Consider the following 22961-nt stretch of genomic DNA (forward strand, 5'->3'; position numbering starts at 1 on the left):
CTGGTGTGGTTTTATACTTTGTAACAGTTTTGTTTTGTATTTTTCCCAAATGGTTTGTACCCCCCTCCCTGTACCTGTGCAATCCCTTTTCTTTGCTGAGATCATCCCCACCCTGGCTCTCTGTCAGTCACTCACCATCCCATCCCCTCCAGCCAGAACTTTCAGTCCAGGATGTCAAGTGATCAGCCAGAGGCCAGGGGTCAGCCCCACAAGCGTCTGTGGGGCTCAATGTCCTCAATGTCCATTTCTGTTCCAGATTGCAATGCAAGATATATTCTGTTGCCATCTGTATTATCTTTTGTCAAGTGGGCAGTTTGCCTTATCTCTTTCTCTGAGTGACCACAATCACTCTTCCCTCAAGGGGGGGGGGACATTGCTGATAACAGCTATTGAATGTCCCTGCATGGCTGATAAGAACTACAGCATGCCATTGGGAGATGTGAGCCCAGAGGGAGGAGCCAAGCATTCCTACCCAGATATAATCCAGAGGTTTTGAGACACCAGCACGGCTTCTCCACTGGATTCCCCAGAGGAACAGCAGCTGCCTCTCCTTCCACTGGATCTTCAGAGGAAGAATCCATCCTTCTCTACAGGATCCCTGCTCCAGCAGAACCACCCCTGACACTGCAGGAGGGCTGAGCCACAATTCCAATGGCACTGCCACCAACACCCTGACCCACAGGGCATCAGGTTGGGTTCTGACTCTGTCAGTGCTGTTCTAGTGTACTGCATTGTTTATTTTATCCTTTTATTTTTTTTCCTTCCCTAATAAAGAACTGTTATTTCCTGCTCCCATATTTTTGCCTGAGAGTCCCTTAATTTAAAATTTACAGCAATTCAGAGGGGTGGGGAGGGTTTACATTCTCCATTTCAGGGGAGGCTCCTGCCTTCCTTAACAGACTCCTGGCTTTCCAAACCAAGGCAATTCCCCATATCCATCCCTCAGGGTCACTCATTGGTCAGTAAATGTTTTCTACTTTAGGTTTCCACCTCCCTTTCAATGTAACCTTGGCTCCTCTCCCGGGGCTCTCAGCAGGAGCCCCCTGAGGTGTAGGGGCTCCTTGGGGACTTCCTGGAATAAAACCTTGCATTAACCCCTGCTGAGAGTCAGCCCTTTTATCCTCTACCCATGTCTCTGGTGTCTCTCCTGCTGCAGAGGTGACCAGCCTGGCTGCCCTCAGTACCCTGAGGGCACAAGAGAGTGTCCCCTGCTGTCTGCTGACCCGGGGCTGGCTGGGGCTCCTGAGGGACTCCCAGAGAGACAGACACACAACTCTACAGCTAATTAATCCACAATTCTTCAGCTAATTAATCCAGACCCGGCTGGGTGGTTGTAAGTCTCTGTCCGAAGTTTCCCTCATCTGCCTCACAATCATGAAAGGGACAGAGACTGGGGACCACCGAAGAAAAGGACCCTTGTCTGAAATTCTGGCCCTGTTGGAGAAGTCGCTTGCCAAGGACCCCGAGGCCAGAGCACAGCTGCTGGCATTGCTAAGCTGTTGTTCACAGGTGTGTTTGCTGTATGCCAAACTGGGCCCAGTGAAAGGAAAAGAGAGGCTCTTTGTCCTTTTTGCAACAATAGCCCTGGAATTTTTTCCCACCTCTCAGCCTGGCTGGACTTCTCCTGAGGTTTTTGGTGGTCCCCACAGAAGACCCTCACCTGTTTTACAAGCACCGTGACAGACAGACTGAGATGGGAGAAGCCTCTCCCTCAAGGACTGAGACACGAAACCCCCATGTGAAAAGCCCTCCCTGTTCTTTCCAAGGACTGGGACTGAAACCTCCAACCCAGGGGAGGTGTGTGGGGGAGGCAAGCTGACCAAAGCAGGATGGATGCTGCAGGTGCAAGCAGTGCACCAAGAGACAATGGTTCTCACCACTGCTGAGAACATGGACTGTGTGTACCCTTCTTCAAATACCATTTTTCCCCAGAAAATACAATAGACTACCTTTGATTTGATTTCAAGATTCATCTGTCACTATAGGACATGAAAGAACACAAGCTCACACTGCTGCTCTCAAGGTGAAGAAAAGGGGAAGTTTATTTTCTGCCTCCAACATTTATAGATTTCCAAAAGTGGCAGTGGATTGGAGGGTGACAGTGCCACCTCTCCAATGACACTGGACAGACCAACAGTCTATCAAATTTCTCCTCCTCCATAAAGGAATGCAAAACAATGAGTTATTTACAGAAAGTGCGTGAGAAAGTTCGCTACAAGAATGTAAACATCGGAAGGCTTAGAAAATCTTAGAAAATCAGGGTGACAACTCATCGTCTTCCTCCATCAAAAAAGAGTATAATAAGGGTTTCAATAAACTGGAACCATGAGATCTCCCTGGATGTGACCTGGTGAATTCCATCAGCTGGACATTGAAGGACTTCACCATTCTACATTTGGTAGCTATAGACCTCCCTTTCTCTTCCTCCCTCTTTTTCTTATTCTTCCCTTTTTCCCCAATTCCTCCCCAACACATTTTGCTGTGGTCATTCAATAAAGGTGCACTGGTTTTTGATTAATTCAAGTTTCCAGGATGGTTTCTACAATTCTTTCTAAATAAACATCAGCTCTTGCCTGTCACCACTGAGTCAGAGATGACAGCAGTAGGATCAGAAGGCAAAGTGGCAAAAAGCCTCATTTATTTCATCCTCTCTTCTTTTATAAATTAGTTTGCTACAGGTGGACCTGATTGGTCATTTAATCAATACATTTCACATGACTGGCTAATTAACAAGACACCCATTTATAAACAATCTCATGAGGAAAACAGAAAAACAGATTATTAGAAAAACACCACCTGCATGTTGTTTTAACATTTGGCTATCATTGTTTATCTCCAGCTCCCTAATGCTTTCCAGGCTCATTCTGGGAAAACTTATCCAGCTTTCTCTGATCAGGCTGTCACATCCACACTCACCTCTTATTATAATTAGCTGAATGTCCTTTATGGCTGTGCAATTGTCCCCTTTAATTGGGTTGGTGGGCTTCTGAAGAGGAAGTAAAACCTCTTCCTCATGCTAAACTCTTCACCTGTGTCAAGCTGGCAGGGCTCCTTGGCCTGCTGGTCACAGTCCAAACCTCCTCTGATTCTTAGAAACCAGTGTATTTATGGTTCCTGCACTCTTACAATATTAATATATCACCTGTTATTCCCAACCTTGTTTCAGTTATTCAATTCATTCCCTTGCTAAGCTCTATATGATCTTTGCTAACTACATTTCTAACTTAGCCCCTAAATTAATTTAAGCTCTAAATTAGACTATATATCTATTTTTTACTATTTTAGCTACATTCCTAGCTCAACCCCTTGACTCACAAAGAGAGCTCTGGACATGTAGCTCATGGGCTCTCCTGGAAGGGGCTGACAGCTGCTGTGTGAGCCAGGGACAGTCACTTGGAGAAGAGGTGCTAAGAGTCCCTAAAAGGAATTCTATCAAGGTGGTTGATATGGAAACTGAAAAGAAGAAAAGATAAACGAGAGGGGCTGCAGTTGGACATGGCTGAAAACAGCAGCAGAGACCACTGTGTGCCAGCGAGCACTGTGTGGGTTTGTTGTGGCAAATGAATAAATACAAAATTTCTGAGAAGGTCTAACAGACAGCATGCTGCTAGAATAAACAGAGAGGAGCCTTCTGAAACGCATGGTGCTGTTCTCTGGGTTGTGACTGTCTCAACAGTGACAGGTTCCGACAGCACAAGGATTTGGGGTTATGGAAACACACCTGGGACAGCAGCAGAGCCACTGCTGCTCCATGGCTGGAAAACCAGTGAGGCACATCCTCCTCACCACTGAATTTTCACCCTGACTTCTGCTGTCAAAGATCTTCTTCAGGCAGATTCCTCCCACCACACAGGACCTCTCTGAGGTTTGCAGGTTTTAGGACCAAAAGAGGGCTCTGGGCTCTCAGCACAGGACCTGGAGCTGCTGGAGAGAGCCCAGAGGGCATGGAGATGCTGCAAGGGCTGGAGCCAGGCTGGGAGAGCTGGGGGTGCTGACCTGGAGAGGAGAAGGCTCCAGGGAGAGCTCAGAGCCCCTTGCAGGGCCTGAAGGGGCTCCAGGAGAGCTGGAGAGGGACTGGGGACAAGGGATGGAGGGACAGGACACAGGGAATGGCTCCCAGTGCCAGAGAGCAGGGATGGATGGGATATTGGGAATTGGGAATTGTTCTCTGGCAGGGTGGGCAGGCCCTGGCACAGGGTGCCCAGAGCAGCTGGGGCTGCCCCTGGATCCCTGGCAGTGCCCCAGGCCAGGCTGGACATTGGGGCTGGAGCAGCCTGGGACAGTGGGAGGTGTCCCTGCCATGGCAGGAGGTGGCACTGGATGGGCTTTAAGGTCCCTCCCCAACCATTCCATGATTCTATGAGTTATGATATAAAATAAAAGTGAAATTTGGAGAAAGTTCCTCTCTCTGTGCCTCCCAAATCATCAGCAATGCCATGAGCCATGACACACCCATGTTGGACACCCTGCTAACCCATCCCACCCTGGTACATGCCCACACCCACTATGGACCAGGGGTGATGATATTACCAGGATCAAGGAAAGGATTATTGCTTCAAAGATTCCAGAGGAGATTTTATGCGTGACAATTCAAAGAAAACACGGAGTTAAGCTTCATACCTTGACTTAATCACCAATATTCAAAGCAAGCACCCAGCAACCAGGATCTACTTTACTTCAAAAATGCAACTGATGTGGCCAGTTTTTAGGTACATCTGATTTTTGGACATTATTGACCACCCAGACAAGGCATCTTGAAGAGAAATAAACTGAAGATTCAGCCAGAAGCAGAACTACAAAGACCTAAGGGTTCCAAGCACTGCCACAAAGCCACAATACCAGTCAGAGCTGATGGTGTTAAGTTTTAAACCCAGCTCATATCACAAAGGAGTGTGGGGTTTGATCCTTATTTATCAAGATTAAGAGATAAAGCAAAGTACATGAATAAACAAAAAATGCAGCAAGTGAAAACAGAAGGAAAGGGGAAAGACTGATCTCAGGTTTGAGAAGAAGCCAGAGCAAGTTCCTCCCAGCTGATGGCCATCAGGAACAAACCCATCAGGTACACATTAATCCCAGAAAAAGCCAAAACACACTTGTTCCAACACATTAACTGTACCTCATTCCATACCCCTGCTAGGATCCTAATGGTGCTGCAAGTCCTTCCTCTCCCCTTCTCCAGCAGAGATTGCATCATCTGATTTTACAAACAACACATTGCAGGGACTCAGAGACAAGGCAGCAGAGCAGGCCAGGGCTCCAGCAGAGCAGCATCCATCTGACAGGGAGGAGAACACGCTCTGTGTGCAACAGCCCAGCCCACAGCACGAGGGGCAAGGACTCCTCAGTGCCCAGCTCCAGCAGAGAGGAGCTCTGGCTCCAGCCTGGGACAGGATGGGGTGTTTGGAAGGGCTCATTCTCCTCTGTGTGTTCTCCCAGCAGGCAAAGCTGCTCCTGTTTGGAAAGCACAGCTGGAAGCTGGGATCTGAGCGAGGCCTGCCACCCCATGAGGGAGCACCCAGCTTTAGGCAGGTGAAAATGCCTCTCCCATGCTGGCCCACCCCTGGGAGAGCCAGAGGCTGCTCAGATGTGCCTTAAGGAAGAAGAGGAACCATGTTTGCCAATCTTATGTGATGCTGTAGCACAGAGCTGGCCCAGCACGGACAGCTGGGCTCAGTGGGAGCGCTCTGGACTATCCCAGCTCCAGGGAGCTGTTCTGGAGGCCAGGCCTGGGCCCTCCTGTCACACTGCCCTGGGAGTGAGCTCCTGGCCTGCAGGAGAGCCTGGGACACGTTTGGATCCACACCTTTCTGGGTTTGCCATATGTTTGCTTTCCCAAGCTCCCAGCAAGGCAGAGCAGGATCAGCACACGCTCCCTGCTAGGAGTGGAGTCCTCTTGCCAGAGCAAAGCACAGCTCAGGAATCAAATCAATCAGCAGGAATTTCAGATGGAAAGACACGTCCTACCAAAACCATTTTGTGAGTATTACTTTTCAAAATCATGGGTTTGAGTAAAAGAAGGGCAGATTCAGGTGAAATTGGGAAATGGCTGTATTGAATTCAAGCAGTAAGTGCTCCCTCTGGCCAGCAGCAGCCTGAGCTCCCATGGCAAGGTCCCTTGTTGGGGAAGATGAAACAGGAAAGCCTTATAAATGTGATTATCTGGCAAAAGATTTTGAGAATATAGAAACTATAGGTGAGATTGAAATGAAAGCAAGCTTTGAGATACCTCAGTTACTGAACAACTGGAAAACAATGGTGTGGCCAGCTGAAGGTGATCCCCTTTTGATGGAACAACACCCTCTGCCTGCAGACAGCTCCAAGGATCAGAGCAGACCCTACAGCTTGGCAGACGGGGCTCAAAGAGGAGCTTTTAGGGTTTAAAATGTAACACAGTACGGGAATGTAATGATTCTTATAGGCTGTATGGAAATGCCATAGGATTTGTACCTTGTACTAGATTGGTTAGTGAGAATCAGAATATTCAACACAGAAGAAGATTTATGGTATTGGAACAGGAACCTCGCTCTCTCACCCTTTTTACTCTCTTACTCTCTCCTTCTCTCTGCCCCTCTCTTCTCTCAGCCCTGCTCCAGCTGTGTTTGGCAGCTCCCAGCAGGGCCCTGCCCCCAGGCCCTTTGCAATGAACCCCAAGTTCCTGACCTGGCTCAGAGATCTCTGCTCTCCATCCATCCCAACTGTCCTACCCCTGACGCTCCAACAGTCCCTGTTCCATAAACTCACTCCATAATGTGCCCATGCAGATTCCAGCCTCATTCCACCTGTGGATGCCCAGCACCTTCCTGCAGCACCACAGGGGGATGTGCCCTCTGAGATGCTCTGCTCCTGCCCCCTGGATGCCAAACTTATCTTCCCAACTGTGAAAAATCTTTTATGAAAAATCTTTTCTTTAGGATTTTTCTTCCTGAGAAGCTGGGAGGCCTCAGGAACAAAATGGAAACATTGATTATCTGCTGCTGTGGAATGCAACAGGTAGATCTTTGATTGGCCCATGTTGGTTGTTTCTAATTAATGGCCAATCACAGTCAGCTGGGTCAGATAGAGAGTCCAAGCCACAAACCTTTGTTATCATTCCTTCTTATTCTATTCTTAGCCAGCCTTCTGATGAAATCCTTTCTTCTATTCTTTTAGTATAGTTTTAATATAATATATATCATAAAATAATAAATCAAGCCTTCTGAACCACAGAGTCAAATTCTCATCTCTTCCCTCAACCTGTGAACAGTCTGAACACAGTCACAGTCCATCACTAACTTCTTGCTGTTCTAGTGACATCCAACCCCCTGAACTCAGCCAGTGCTAAAGCTGAAAACCCCTAAAGCTTTCTGGAGGGGAAAGGCACAAACACTCACTCTGATATAAAGGGGAGGGACAGCAACTCCAGCTCCTCTCCTGTCATTGTGCAGGAGATCAGAACTGGAGGTAACTTTACTGGGGTGCTTTGGAAAATCAATTATCTGCTTTTAGAGGGGAAAAAACCTCCCAGGGATTCAATTCCACTTGTCAAACTTCAGCTATTTCCTTTATCCTCCTTGCTGAGAAAGTGTGAGGCTTGCTCACACTCCCTATTCTCCAGGAAGGGAAAAAAAAAAAAAGCTGTTTGACAAAATAATCATTTTTGCAAGCTGCTGCACTGGCGGGACAGAGGTCTGGGATTTGGCAGAGGGAAGTGCCCGCCTTCCAATCTGATCCCAGCACCAGAGCAGAGCACCACCTGCAGCCTGGTGCCCAGTGTGGAAAGGAGGAGGGAAGGAAGCAGGAGCCATTAGAGACTGGCTCCTGGCCATCCCACGTCTCCTTTGGTGCACTGGATCAGACCCCACAAACGACTGGCCAAAAAAAGGAAATCTAAAAATTGGACTCAAAGGGTCTTTTTAAGCACTTTAATCCTTTTGCACTGCCTGTTCCCAGAGCGGCCATTCCTGGCAGCAGACACTGAGCTGGGAAAATCCTACTCCCCAAGCCAAGGAGTTAAAGAGAAAGCTGCTAATCAGCTAAATAGAAGCTGGAATCTGTTCATATGAAAGTCTCTTTTTTTCTCTGTCACCTGAGGGACATCACAGTGTTCCCAAATACACTTTTGACATCATTTGGCAGCGGGGCCCATCTCATCCTCCATGATTCATCCCTTAGGTTATTTTTTTAATATCAGAAAGTGAGCTTTTAAATGCCAAACTCATTTTGCGGGTGGCGGTGGGGAAGTGGAAGAGATTCCAAGTGGTCTCGCTGGGCTGTGCACCAACTGCCTCCACCAAATGGCTCAGAAAGCTCCTCTTCCCATGGAGCTTCCCAGACAAAGCACACTGACAGCCACATCCAACTATTACCTAATAGTTTGTTCCTCAGCTTGATGGAAACACGAGAGGAGAGAGCGATTCCAGCAGGGCCAGATGCAGGACAGGGAGCTGGAGGTGGGGATCACTCACCTTCTGTCCTTGTTGCCTGCCACCAGCATGTTGGGGGGGCTGCTGTGGAGGTTGACACATGAGAAGGCACCCATGGAGTTGCCCAGCTTGGTCACACACTGGTTTGTTTCCAGGTTGTAAAGGAGGATCTGGCAGAGAGGGAATAAAACACCACATAATTCAGCAGGAGCACTACGACAAGGTTTTGCTGCCCCACAAAGCAGAGCTGTGATCACCTGAGGGGTTCTGCAGGATTTGTTCCTTGATGTGTAAAACAGCACCAAGAGACAGATCTACCCCTGTGAAGAAAGGCAATGACACCTGTAGCCATGATATTTTCTGAAAAATCCTTTCCTTAGGATTTTTTCTGCTGAGAAGCTGAGAGGCCTCAGGAATAAAATGTAAACAATGATTATCTGCTGTTGTGGAATGCTACAGGTGCATCTGTGATTGGCCTCATGTGGATGTTTCTAATTAATGGCCAATCACAGACCAGTGGTTTCAGACTCACTGGTCAGTCACAAGCCATTATTATTCATTCCTTCTTTTTCTATTCTTAGCTAACCTTCTGATGAAATCCTTTCTTCTATTCTTTTAGTATGGTTTTAATATAATATATATCATAAAATAATAAATCAAGCCTTCTAAAACATGGAGTCAGCATTCTCATCTCTTCCCTCATGCTGGGACCCCTGTGAACACCAGCACAGACACCCTCAGAAATCAGGAATTCAGGTTTCCCAGTGGGATCCAACCATAAGCAGGGATGCACCCCCAGAATGGCCAGGCACAGCTCTCAGGGAAACCACAGGTGACATCTTTGGGGTTACAGGAAAAGCAAAGGGTTCCCTCATCAATTTTAGTGCTTGAGAGAGCAGTACAAGCAAACTGCAGCAGCCCTGAGGAGGTTTGGACAGATGGACAGTGAGAGGCAGATCTGGTCAAGTGCAGCAGGAACTGCAGGGCAGAGCTGAGCACACACTGAGAGCCTGGGTGCCCTCACACACACACACACACACAGAAGTGTCACATCTGAAGTGGCAGCTCAGATGGGAAAAGCAGAAAAACAACTCTGATTTTAGGCAGCATCTGAGATGATTCAAGCAGAGCCTGGATGAGAAGCACGAGTTGTTCCCTGTCCGCTCCCACTCCTCTCCTCCATCAGTTTAATCACGTTTGCTGTCCTTCCTGTGGGGCCACATCTGATCTGTCTGCTTGGGCCTTTCAATTTAGGAGAACAAATATTTTTAGAAACAGAAAACGCACTGGTCAAAGCCCAGTGGAGCTCGGTGCTGCACCTGGCCTTATATAACTTCATAAACATGATTCAATTTCATGGTATTGCTTGTTGAAATGAAAAGAGACCTTGTGACCACGAGAAGAGTTAATGGTATTTAAAACACCAGAAAAACCCCACAGCTTCCATGGCAACATCAGCATGGCCATGTCGTCATCACATCAATATTATTTACTTCTAATTTGCTGATTATAGCCACGTGCAGCTCAATAAATATTGCACTATCTGGATGGATTATTTCAACATTTGCCAGAACAGCAGCGCTGATGCTGCCTGGCCTTTTATTTCCTATCTGTGCCATTTTGGAGATCTGAAAGGTGAATTAAGAGAGAAGGAGAGGATCATTTTGTGATGGAGGCCTCTGGGCAACCAAAGTGAAGCTTTAAAGATCTCAAGGAACAGGGCAAAGAGAGACAGAGAATTTGCAGGTTTCCTCCACCTGCCATTCTCCTAGGCAAATTCAGCTCCCTATTAGGATCAACACATCCACATCCAACTTCCTTAGGTGCTCCTAAGATTTATAATCTCCCAATTAATTCTTTGTGAAGCTGTCTCAAAAAACATGGCATTTTTCATCCTTAAGACCCAAAAAAACAAAGCAAGGATGACCTTTGTAGGAAAACCTAGGACATAAAAGTTAAATTTAAATAAAAATTCATTTAAACTTCCACCCCAAGGAAAGAGCTGCTACAAACTGCATGGCAATGTTAGTGTTTGAGGTAAAAACCAGTTTACAGCCTGTTCTCACTTCAGCCCAGCTCCCAACAGCTCAGTAACCAAACCCACAGATAATGATGTTCTGGCAAAGGCACTTCGAAGGGTTCTCAGCGCTAAGGAAATTAATATCTGTGCCTGGCAACCCAAACTTCTCCTTGGAAAGTTTGGAACAAAAGACAAAGGCAATAAAGTGCTGAATTCAGCTGAAGAAAGAACTGACAGGGTCAGGAGCAATGCATTCCAGCTCCCAGTTGGGCCCTTCCCAGCTGGATGTTAAACTCCAGAGGGGAGAGGGCCAAAAGCTGCTTTCTTAAAAGTCCCCTGGGGCTGATACTTGCAGTGAACATCCATAAACTATTAATTTCTCTAAATGACCAGAGCTCCCATCTCTGCTATAAACATAGGATACATATTTGAACATCCAGCCATGGCCATGAAAGGCTGGAATGAAAAATTGCACCGAAAGATTCCCATGGAATGTTTTCCATGTTACATTTGCTCTGCCTGCAGGCCCGTGGCAAAGCTCACAGGTAAAAGCAGCTGGGAAAAAAATTTACTTCTCCTCACATAACTTGAGGGTGGCCTGCAATTTAAAGTGTTTGCACCTAAGAATCTGTAAAAAAAATAAGGGTTCACACCCACAAAAATGGAAGAAAAGCTTGTATCATCTTCTCCTACCCCCTTCAACCCCTTCTCATGCCTATCTCTATTCTTTTAAAGATTGTTTATTTTAACCATCAATCTTGATATTGATTTAAATTTATTTTAAATTTTATCATGCACAAATGTCTTTCTAACCAATTAGTCCCATCACTGGAAGAGTCTCTGTGATTTTCAGTAGCCAGGTTTTGCCTATCTTGAAATTCAACCTGTCTTGAGCAGTTCCATGACCTGCAAATGAATTTCAAACCCTTATCCTGACCAATTGATAAGTAAAGAAGCTAAAAGCACTCAGAATGCTTAAGTCTGAATAATAATTTCCTGAAGACAGGGATTTAAGAGCACACTGATGACAATTCTGAAGTTGCTGGAACACCTCTGATGAGCTCTCCTGTAATATCCCAAGGCAAGAAGGATTTTCCTTACAAAGGCCAAGGAGAGAGAATGGAAATACCTGGTCAATAGGGACTTGAAATAAGGGCCTGTGTGTTAAAGGGCAGATAAAGCATAAGATCTCTGGGAGGTTTATAATCCTATAATGCACACTGCAAAGGGATTACCCTTTTAAAGGTATTTATAATCCTATAATGGACACCCAAGCCCAGTGACCTAATAGGTACCGAAGCGAGGGAAGTGAACCAAGAGCATTTGGGTGTGAAATGAAGAACCCTGGGATAACACACTAATGAGCAGCCCTGGCCCCTCTGGGACCTCAGGGAGGAAAAGCATTAAAGACCCCGTGCAGGCAGCACCGGGATCCAACGCCCCAAATAAAAAGTGTCACCTATTAACATTGGCCAAATGAAAAGTCCAAGTTGTTGGCCAAGAGCCAGGCAATCTCCCTGAATGCTTAATAATTCAACAAGCCAGGAATAGCCAGAGCACCTCCAGCATTCTGTTTAGTTAAAGACCACAGAGATTAGCAAACACATTATCCATCTCCGAGGCGATCCCTTCCCTGTTACAAGTCCCTTAACGGCCTTTACCATCCCTCCCTCTCTCTCTCTCTCTTTTAATAAGGCTGAGCAAATGGGACTTCATTTCAGCCCACTGCCACAGACTGGGGGTATTAATAATTCATGCTCATAGTCTCCCCTTTGTTAAGGCAGTGCATTAGACTAATTCCCCTCTTTGCTGGGTGACTTGGGCACAGCTCAGCCTGTGGCTGCTCCTCTGGGAGGGACACACCAGGAACCCAGCCCAGGCACGGGAAAAAAGGCAAAGTTACTGTTCTGCACAGAACTGCAGAGTGCTGGGGCAGGGAGCTCTCTTTAAATGCTGTCCAAGAACTCCTGAAAGATGCCTGAAATGAATTCCCAAAGAATTAAAGGCTCTGGAGCCAGAAGAGCTGAGCTGTGAGCTTTGTTACATCTCGCTGCTAAGTGAGGTCAAGCGTGGTCGATGCACTCTGCTTGAGACACTTCCAAGAAAAACCAAGGAACTGTAGGAAATGCTGCTGATGGAACTCTTCCATGCGTGGCCAAAACCCCAGCAGGTGTTTTGGGATGCTGTGCTGTTGGAGATGTCTTTTTTGGACAGAACATTAAAACAACAAATCCCCGAGCACTTGTTATCAAAGAGCCTGTGGTACTTTCAACAAGAGCTGGGGTGTCCATCCCACTGTCCTGGATGGCAGCCAGCACATGCCTGCTCTGGGAAGAGCTGCTTTCCCTTTCCTTTCCCTTTCCCTTTCCTCTCCCTTCCCAGCCCATTCCTGCCTCCCTTTCCCTTTTCCTTTCCCACCTCCTGCCCACAGGAACAGCGTGGGGCAGCTGGAGGCTGAGCTGTGTCTCAGAACTGGGTAAATCCCTCTGTGTGTTGGTTCTTATTATTCTTATTCTCTGAATTTGGTTCTTATTTAGATGCAGTATTGGAAGGAGGATCACAAATATCAGCAGAAAGCACGTTGTGAAACCACACTCAAACCCTACATCCTTCTCCTCGCTGAACAACACACAGGATCCATTACAGAAGCACTTTTTCAGAAAGAACCATCCAGGATTGAGGTTTCTGTCATTTCAAGTAAAATAAAACCACTCTGAGTTGCTCAGAGTGGTAGGGGATCAAGCAGCAAGCCTCAGGACAGAATTTACATTTATTTTCAGATTATATTTCTCCCCTTTGCTTCTGTCCAGCCCTCTGCCAATTGGAAAAAACATTGCCTGAATACACAAAAATATTGCCAACGAAAAAGGGGCTGTGAAATTCCAAGTCCACCACAAACAAAAAAGGGATCTGGTTTCTGCTCAGGTCAAACCCATCCAATCCAGAGGGTACCTACAAAAGCAGGAACATGCATTGTGGGGGAAGTCATCAAATTAAACACAACATATGGTACACACTGCTGCAAGTTTGGATTTTATATCTAAAGTGATGTGGAAAACAAGAATATTTTTAAAGTTTACAAGCCCCAGGGGCACAGTTTCCCTGTGCAAATGTATTGGATTGCCTACTGTAAATATGGCACATAACGCTGCAACAACAACAAAAACAATCTGACTGTTAACAAATGCAAGGTCAGCACGCTGATACTTGTGCACACAGATAAGTGTTCTGGCTCCATAAATTTCAAGATGAGCTAAGATTTAAAAGGAGCAGCTGAAGGAGACAGACAGACAATCAGAGAAGAAGAAAAAGAGTAAATCAAACACAAAACAGCCAGTTAAAAAAATAAATAAATAAAAAAGCAGTTAATATCCATGAATAATGGATGTTTGATTTAAAAGCAGTTTACTCCAATATGATGTAATTTTTGACAATCAGCCAGAGAGACTATTTTTCAAGTTCTTGCCAGATAGAAGTCATTGTGGGGAGCTGGGAACACAAGTGCTTCTCTGAGCATGTGGAAAATTGACTTTCATGCCATCCTAAAGGTGACTTTTCCTGGCATGTGCCGGGCGATGCCTGAAAACCCAAAAGCAGCAGCACAGCTCCCAGCAAACCCAGCAGGAAAAGCAGCTCCCTGCTCCTCCCCATCCAACACCTGCTGCACAAGTCACACACAGAGCTAAAGACAAGTGCAGTTTGCTTTTCCCTTTGAAGTTTCCCCGTGCCTGGAGTTGCAGAGCGAGGCTGCAGGCTGGTGGCAAGCAGGGGAGCCAAGCTCCGCGCTGGGCGCTGCCAACGCACCTGCAGCCCTGGGCACTGCCAGCCCCCGGGGCTCTGCCAGCCTGGGATGGGCTGGGATGTGGGCAGATGTCTGCTAGGACTGCAGTGGGGTCACCAGGCTCCTCTGACTCGTGCCTGGTGGAGCTAAGAGCTCCAGGGCCCGTGGGGAGGATTTGTGTTTACCCACCGAACACCCACACACTCAAAAATCCCTCTGGCCCAGGGACAGGTGCTCCCTAACCTGATGGAAACCTTCTGAGGCAAAGTGAACCTTAAAAACTGAATTCAATCCCTTGGTTTCATCACCTGGAATATTCATGGCACATCCTAGCAGCTCTATTTTCCAAACCTGAGGCACCTACCTCAGCCACCGTGCCAATTTTGAGGCACTCACACTGTAGCACACACAGGGGAAAAAAAGCAGAATCTTCTTAATGTCAGCCAATAGAAAAGGGTTGATTTATTTATTAGTTATTATTTATTTAGTATTTTATTTATTTCAACTTGCAAAATTATTATTATTATTATTATTATTATTATTACTACTACTAATACTACTATTATTACTATTATTATTCCTGGTCACTTAAGAGTGTTTGATCAAGAAATCATGCAAAATTTAGACAAGGAAAAGTTCTGGACTCTCTGTTGGTGTCTTTTCCTTGCAATAGTTCAGCTCCTCACAGAGTTCTGTCTCTCTGACATGGTACCAAAGAGCTTATAAATAAAAAGGTATTTAAAACACCTTTCAACACCTCCAAAGATCTGCTAACACCCTGCAGCCCTGCAGCTCCTCAAAGAGAGACATTTGGGCAGGTTCCATCTGTTCAAACACCAGCAAGCCCTGCCCTTCTACTGGTATGAAAACAAGAGTTCATAAAGATGAATTTGTTGAAAATTGGGCTCTTTATGAGGGTCACAGAGGCCAACAGAAGTGAAAAACCCCACATTTTTTAAACAAGAAAAACTAAGATTAAAAAAGTTGAAGTCTTTGGAACTCCATGAGAACTGGAGACATTCAACACCAGGAAAGACAATGCAGCTTCTCAGTTAGGAGGATTTTAGTTAAAATAAGGTGTAAGTAAGGTGTAAAAGCTCATATAAAGCAGTCAGGAACTAAATATATAATCTAAAAATGACTGTAGGGTATGAAACTCAATTTCAAGGAGTATTTACTGTTGTCCAGAGCAGCTGTGGCTGTGTCCAAGACCAGGCTGGACACTGGGGCTTGGAGCAGCCTGGGACAGTGGGAGGTGTCCCTGTCCATGGCAGGATTGGCACTGGATGGGCTTAAAGGTCCCTTCCAATCCAAACCATTCAAGGATTCTATAATTTCAAATTTGTTTTCACTCGCTATCACTGGCTAATTCCACTGGACACACTCACATTTCCAAGCAGCTGAAGAATTCCATGGAAACACCAAATCCAGGAGCAAACCCAGGCAGTGTTTCACTGGCTGCTGAGAGGAGCCAGGTGAGGTTGAACACCTTTCCTCAAGCCAATCAGCAGCTCCAGAGAGCTGCAAAAGCAGCAGCATGAACAAGCAGCACCCCAGAGAGCTGATCTCAGCACATCCAGCTTCTGCCTGAGCTGGAAGCTGTAAAATCATCCCTTCCCTCCTCTCCTCCCCATCCCCAGCCCTGGAATCAGGTTCACATTTGTGCACAAAGCAACCAAAACCACACCTGAGCTGTGCCTGACAATATTTGCAACAAAAATGCTCACCTGAGCTGTGCCTGACAATATCTGCAACAAAAATCCTCACCTGAGCTGTGCCTGACAATATCTGTAACAAAAATCCTCACCTGAGCTGTGCCTGACAATATCTGTAACAAAAATCATCACCTGAGCTGTGCCTGACAATATCTGTAACAAAAATCATCACCTGAGCTGTGCCTGACAATATCTGTAACAAAAATCCTCACCTGAGCTGTGCCTGACAATATCTGTAACAAAAATCCTCACCTGAGCTGTGCCTGACAATATCTGCAGCAAAAATCCTCACCTGAGCTGTGCCTGACAATATCTGTAACAAAAATCCTCACCTGAGCTGTGCCTGACAATATCTGTAACAAAAATCCTCACCTGAGCTGTGCCTGACAGTATCTGTAACAAAAATCCTCACCTGAGCTGTGCCTGACAATACAACAAAAATCCTCACCCGAGCTGTGCCTGACAATATTTGTAATAAAAATCCTCATGCATGCTGTATGAAACTTCTTTGGTAGAAAAACTCCCAAATCCTCCTTTGTTCATTGTCTCATATCCCCAAGAACTGCTGAAAATGTTAAAAATTTTGAACAGAATTTGAAATACAGGAGAAAGTTGTGTTTTAGGATAATCCCCTTCATCTCAGGAGAACAAACACCTCTAAATTTCACACAAATAATGCACAAAGCTCACCTGAGCCATAGTAGGAGACCAGACTTACCTGACAGCAGGTTCAGGGAAGGTTATAAAGGCACCAGCTATGAGAAAAGCCCCAGACTGCATCAAAAACCAGATGAACTCAAGCCTAACCTTCATCCTGCTGCCTCCTTTTGAGGTTTAGATCCTGACATGAAGAGGACCAAAGCCAATCTGTGGATTTAATCTCCTCCATGGTGTTTAAACACAAAACCCCAGCCTTGTGGTGCTGCAGCAGCTCTGTGACCAGGGGGCTCCTAGCTGCCTGACACAGGGGGTGTGTCACTGGCCTGACATCATCCCTCAAGGAATGTCCCCTGGATGCCCTGGGAATAAGGATTTCCCCCATGGCTCATTATCTGGGCTATTTAATTAGCCCTAGACAAGCCTAGATGGGAACACAGATATCAGAATTTGGACTTGAAGGGATTTCATGTTGAGTTAACAGAGCTAAAACAACAAAATCTTTCATTGCTTAACTTCAAAAAAGAGTTCCAGGAGCACTAAAGCAGAAGAACTTTCAAGAAACAGCAGCATATTTGGGTTGTCTGGTGCTACTAAAGTGCAAGCTGAACCTCTCAGGGATGAAGCATTTCTGTTTTCCCCTCCCTCCTGCACGGGTGTCTCTCATCTGACAGGAGCCAAGTCTAGGCCACGGATTTGATGTTTTCCTCCTCTCCAACATAAAAGTTCCCAGTAAATTTATGCCTCAGATCTCAGCTCTGCTGTCAAACGTGGCTAAAATTAGAAAATGATTTTATAAAAAGAGAGAGGGAGGAAAAAGATGGTTTCCCTAAGTGTTTTGATCAGGAAGCAGGTTACTAGGCAGGGATTGCCAGAAGGAAAACAACAACCAGGAGGAAAACAAAGAAAACCCCGAAGTGGGGAGGAACACAGGCAGCAGCCAGGGGGGCTGGAATCCTCCAGGATGGCATTTCCAGGCTGGGGAGCTGTCCCAAAGCCAGGCCGTCCCCGTGGGCTCAGTGTAATCAGGCACTGCAGAGCCCCTTCACGTCTGCGCGGGGCCGCTCGTTAGCATAAGAGCCATCAGTAATTAATTTCCGGCGTGATGTCAGCTGGAGCAGCAGTGCCAAGGCAGTGTCCTTGTCACACCCCCTGGCTGTCTGCGCCCATCTCCCTGATTAGGATGCACCAGGTTTAATGCAATCTGCCAGCAAGAGCCAGGGAGCTCAGGACTAAATGAGGAAAGATGTCCTGTGGTGGTGTTCAGGGGTCTCAGGATGAGGGAAGAGATGAGAATGTTGACTCTATGTTTCAAAAGGCTGATTTATTATTTTATTATATATATTCTATTAAAACTATACCAAAAGAAGAGAAGGATTTCATCAGAAAGCATGCAAAGAAGGAAAAAGAATGATAACAAAAGCTTGTGTCTGACCAGGAGTCCGAGCCAGCTGACTGTGATTGGCCATTAATTAGAAACAACCATCACAGATGCACCTGTTGCATTCCACAGCAGCAGATAATCATTGTTTACATTTTGTTCCTGAGGCCTCTCAGCTTTTCAGGAGGAAAAATCCTAGAGGAAAGGATTTTTCATCAAACATGTCTGTGACAATGTCTGGCTTTACTGAGCAGAACTCGGGACTGGGGAGGTTCCTTGTCGGGACCCAGGACATTCCTCTGGCTGCCCTGGGTGATTTGAGACCCTGGCAAGGGGTTTAGACACCTTGGCACAGAGTCACAAACACCTGTGCCTTTGATTTTAGCCCATGGAAACAATTACCAACTTTGTGTGAAGATTTACAAGCCACAAGAGTTTGAGTAGAATGATGGTGAATTTGTCACAGGGTGAAAAAGTAGAATTCCGGGGTTTTAGAATGGGGGTTCAAGGGGCAATATGGAGGAATCTGGGTGTGTCCTGTCCTCCTTCTTCTTCTTCTTGTCCTCCATCTTCTGCTGTGATGGTGGCACTTCTGGACTGGTTTAGAGTAGAGACAGAGTGTCTAACATAGGTGATAGGTACTGGAAAATTATTGCAAATAATGTACACATAGTTTTTAGCATAAAAAGGTAACACCGCCCCAAGGGCAGGGACTGTGCCACAAACTGACCTGCTGGACAGATGTCAGCGGGTCAGAGAGAGAATGTAACAGATAAGAGAAAATAAACAACCTTGAAAAGCAGAACTGAGGAATCTCAACTTCTTCGGTCATGGGGCTGGCAAAAAAGAGACTTTCTAACACCTCAGGGTCACCTCAACCACCGAAACCTGAGGGTTTCTCTGTTCTTTAAGAGGCAGAAAGGTGATCACTGGGGTAATGCTCCCAAATGAGGCAATTTCACCTCCTGCCCTCCTACCTCTGGAGGGAAAAGAGCTGGGTTAGGACAGCAGAGAAATGAATGAAGTCAGCACAGCTCGCAGCATCTCAGCCCTCCAGGTATTTATGGGGGTTTTAAGGGGAATGAGATGCAGCTGAACACATTCATCCCTTACAGAGGAAGCCCTACATAAAGCTTTCCCATTCCAGTCCCTTGCCAAGGGAAATCCTGCATTTTTACACTCCAGACCACAGAAGTATGCAGTGGGTGCTCCACTCTTGCTCCTTCCCTCACTGCTGACAGCCTCAGTGTAACACAAAAATGGAATGAAACCAGGGACTGGAAAAGCGAGGCAAGGTGCAGGAGAGGGACAGGAACTCCCCCCAAGGCATCTGGAGACACCAAAATCCCCTCACAGTCTGGCCAAATACTCAAGAGCACAGCACAAAAGCATCCCCCTCCTAAGGGTGCTCATTTGCCTGACACTGCTCAGGATGCCCAGAGAGGCTGAGGGATGGTTTGGGATTTTGGGCTGTTTCCTGGGGTTTTTAGGTGGGATTTTTGAGATGAGTTCCCCTGATGCCATTGATGCAGCACAGACAGAGCTGAGCCCTGCTGAGGAGCAGAGGGTGCACAGTGAACCCAGCTGGCTGAATGTCAGATTATGCTTTTGTCTGACCTAGAGATGGATGGGGCAACTGAGAGGTGTTTTAAAAACTTCTGTTCTATTTTTAGTCTCTTGTGAAGGATGAGACAATACAGATATTATAATTTACACGACCACAATTAGAAGCTAATTATTTCTTAATTACAATATAGTATAAGTGGTTTTTGACTTATTAATTTTTACCACACTATGCCACAAATGTCTTAAACTAATAATCTAAAATTACTCTTCATAAATCTTACTACAATATATTTTTCATAATTCAATTTCCCTAAAGTATCTTATTTATAAAGCCATCTTTTAAAAGTTGTTTCTAGTTCTATTTCTCAACAATATTTATCTTATCCCATAGTATTTCTAAGTCAGTATTTCCTATCTCAAAGTTTACATACAGTTACATACTGTGTAAACCTTGTGTCAAACTTTAAAAATTCTCTACAAATTCCCACAGCTAAACAGTAAACCCTCACTTCAGCCCACAGAAGAACACAAAGCAGCATCAGATTATTTAATTGGATTGTTTTCTCCCTACTCTCAAAAGCTGGAGAGGAGGGAAAGAAGTCCTCAGCATGAATTCCTTTTTCCTTAATTACAAAGGTGTAAAAATCCTCTCAGAAAATAATGCCAGTACCTGGTTGGGCTCTAAAATTACTCTTCATAAGTCTTGCTACAATATATTTTTCATAATTCTATTTCCTTAAAGTATCTAATCTTATTTATAAAACCATCCTTTGAAACTTGTTTCTAGTTCTATTTCTCTCTCAACAATATTTATCTTATTCCATAGTATTTCTAAGTCAGTATTTCCTATCTCAAAGTTTACATACAGATACACACTACGTGAATCTTGTGTCAAACTTTACAAATTCATTTCCCACAGATGAACAATAATCCCTCACCTCAGCCCACAGAAGAACACAAAGCAACATCAGATTATTGCATTGAATTATTTTCTCTCTACTCTCAAAAGCTGGAGAGCAGGGAAAGAAGTCATCAGCATGAACTCCTTTTTCCTTAATTACAAAGGTGTAAAAATCCTCTCAGAAAATAATGCCAGTGCCTGGTTGGGCTCTAAAATTACTCTTCATAAGTCTTACTACAATATATTTGTCATAATTCTATTTCCTTAAAGTATCTAATCTTATTCACAAAGCCATCCTTTGAAACTTGTTTCTAGTTCTATTTCCTTCTGAACAATATCAATCTTATTCCATAGTATTTCTAAGTGAATATTTCCTATCTCAAAGTTTACATACAGATACATACTATGTAAGTCTTGTGTCAAACATTAAAAATTCTCCACAAATTCATTTCCCACAGCTGAACAATAATCCCTCACTTCAGCCCACAGAAGAACACAAAGCAGCATCAGATTATTGACTGAATTTTCTTCTCTTTACTCTCAAAAGCTGGAGAGCAGGGAAAGAAGCCCTCAGCATGAACTCCTTTTTCCTTAATTACAAAGGTGTAAAAATCCTCTCAGAAAATAATGGCAGTACCTGGTTGGGCTCATTCAATAGCCAGCCAAAGGTTTTGATGCCAAAGGCAGCCTCGTGAGCAGCCACATCAAGGCAGGTGACAGGCTGGCCATAGACTGAGTGCAGAATCCTGCCAGGAGCTTCAGCTTTCAGCAGATACACAATGTCCTCTGCAGCTGCCACTGCCACCGGGTTCCCCGTCACATCTGGAACCAGATTAAGGAAGTTGACCTAAAAAGAGCAGACTTTTTATTTTATTTTTTTATTTTAATTTATTCTAATACAGTCAAAAATTCTTTTGCATCACTAGTGCCACATGCTGAACCGAACAAACTACTCATGTGTGTCCTGAATCATCTCAGCCATGGATTAATTCCACACAAAGACCAAGCATCAAGCTTGTTTCTGAACTGCAAGACTGACTGAGCTTTGGAGGGGGGATTAATCAGGAGTGGTTTAAATCAATTCACACCCTTTAACTGCACAGCTTCCTCCTACAGGATAGAGGCTGCAAGACTCAATTATTCCTACACACTTCCTTCCCCTTTCAAACAAATGCTGATACTCTGAGACAAAACAAAACTTCAGAAAAACGAGTTTTAATTACAACTCTCAAAACTTCAGTGACAGAAGGTGCAACCTAAAGAAGCTGCATGAGTAGTTACAGCTTCACAAGTGACACTATTAGGCTGCCTGCAATATCCTGCCTCAGAATTAATCAGATAGTGTGGATCTGGAATGAGACCTTGAGTTTCAGCTCCAATTCTGTGCGAGAAAACTGATTTACAAAATGAGCCAGCTTAGTTTACTGTTGACAAAAAAAAAAAAAAAAAAAAAAAAAAAAAAATTAAAAGAAACCTAAAATACCCAGCCAACCTCCTGCACCATATGGACTTGTGTTCATTTTCACTCCTAGTTTAAGCCAGCAGTTCACCCTTGCTCTTCAGGGATGGAAGACTCACCCTGAACCTGCTCCAAAGTCAGAGCCTCGAGCTGATCTAGCGGAGCTCCTGTAAGGAAGCAGAGCAGCCTGGAGACTCACCAGTTTCTGGATTTCAAAGGTCCCTGGGGTTTGCCAGAATCCTCTGTCGTCGGGGCTCTCCAGCCTGACCTGGAAGCCGGAGGCCGTGGCCACGGCGGCGCCGCCCGGGGCCAGCGCCAGCGCCTGGAGGTGCTGGTTGTGCTGGAAGTGATGGATGGGCTCCTGGCCCAGCAGCAGGCTCCAAACACTGACAGTGCCTGTACAGAGGAAATGGGGTTAGCTCAGCTCTGACACAACCTTCAGCAAGCCTTCAAACAGCTGCAAGTGGAGCTGGTGGAACAATGGAACACACGGGGAAGAGATGGGGCAGGACGGCTGAAATTCAGGGTGCTGAGGTTCCTCTGGCCATGGGTCACAGGAGAATTTATGTGCTCTGGCCTGAAGCTGAGAGAGGGGAGGTATAGAGGGGATATTGGGAAGGGATTGTTCCCTGGGAGGGTGCCCAGAGCAGCTGGGGCTGCCCCTGGATCTCTGGCAGTGTCCAAGGTGTGGCTGGACATTGGGGCTTGGAGTCACCTGGGATAGTGGGAGGTGTCCCTGCCCATGGCAGAGGTGAAATGGGATGTGCTTTAAGGTCCCTTCCAACCCAAACCCATCTGTGATTCCAGGCTCTATTGCTCTGTACCTAATTCCTAATTTCTGACTGTCCAATGACATTAGCAGCTACCTTGAGGAAGACTCTGACTTCTCTCACATTTCCACGTTTGGAGATCAGATGCAAACAGACACCTGAAATTTTGTTCTATTATAGAGAGGCCCTCAATTACCCCAAAACCAGTGAGGAAGAATCCACACTCCAATTTTAAGTCATTTTGCTCATGGTTCACAGAATCACAGAATATCCTGAGCAGGAGGGACCCACAGGGATCATCCTGCC

The 22961-nt window shown here is 45.6% G+C and overlaps 1 protein-coding gene across 1 annotated transcript in view; it reads right to left on the minus strand.

The window, feature by feature from the left end:
• Positions 1-22961, minus strand: part of FBXW8 (F-box and WD repeat domain containing 8) — a 64460-nt gene that overhangs the window by 5142 nt on the left and 36357 nt on the right. The window contains exons 6-8 of the mRNA XM_054289047.1: positions 22085-22281; positions 21064-21273; positions 8448-8575 (exon numbers count right to left, since the gene is read on the minus strand). Of these exons, the coding sequence (XP_054145022.1) occupies positions 8448-8575; positions 21064-21273; positions 22085-22281 (535 nt within the window). The remainder of the gene's footprint in view (positions 1-8447; positions 8576-21063; positions 21274-22084; positions 22282-22961) is intronic.

This window comes from Melozone crissalis, unplaced genomic scaffold (genome assembly GCF_028551555.1).
Source record: "Melozone crissalis strain CALT ecotype California unplaced genomic scaffold, PUWL_Pcris_2 ptg000063l_1, whole genome shotgun sequence".
Taxonomy (NCBI): Eukaryota; Metazoa; Chordata; class Aves; order Passeriformes; family Passerellidae; genus Melozone; species Melozone crissalis.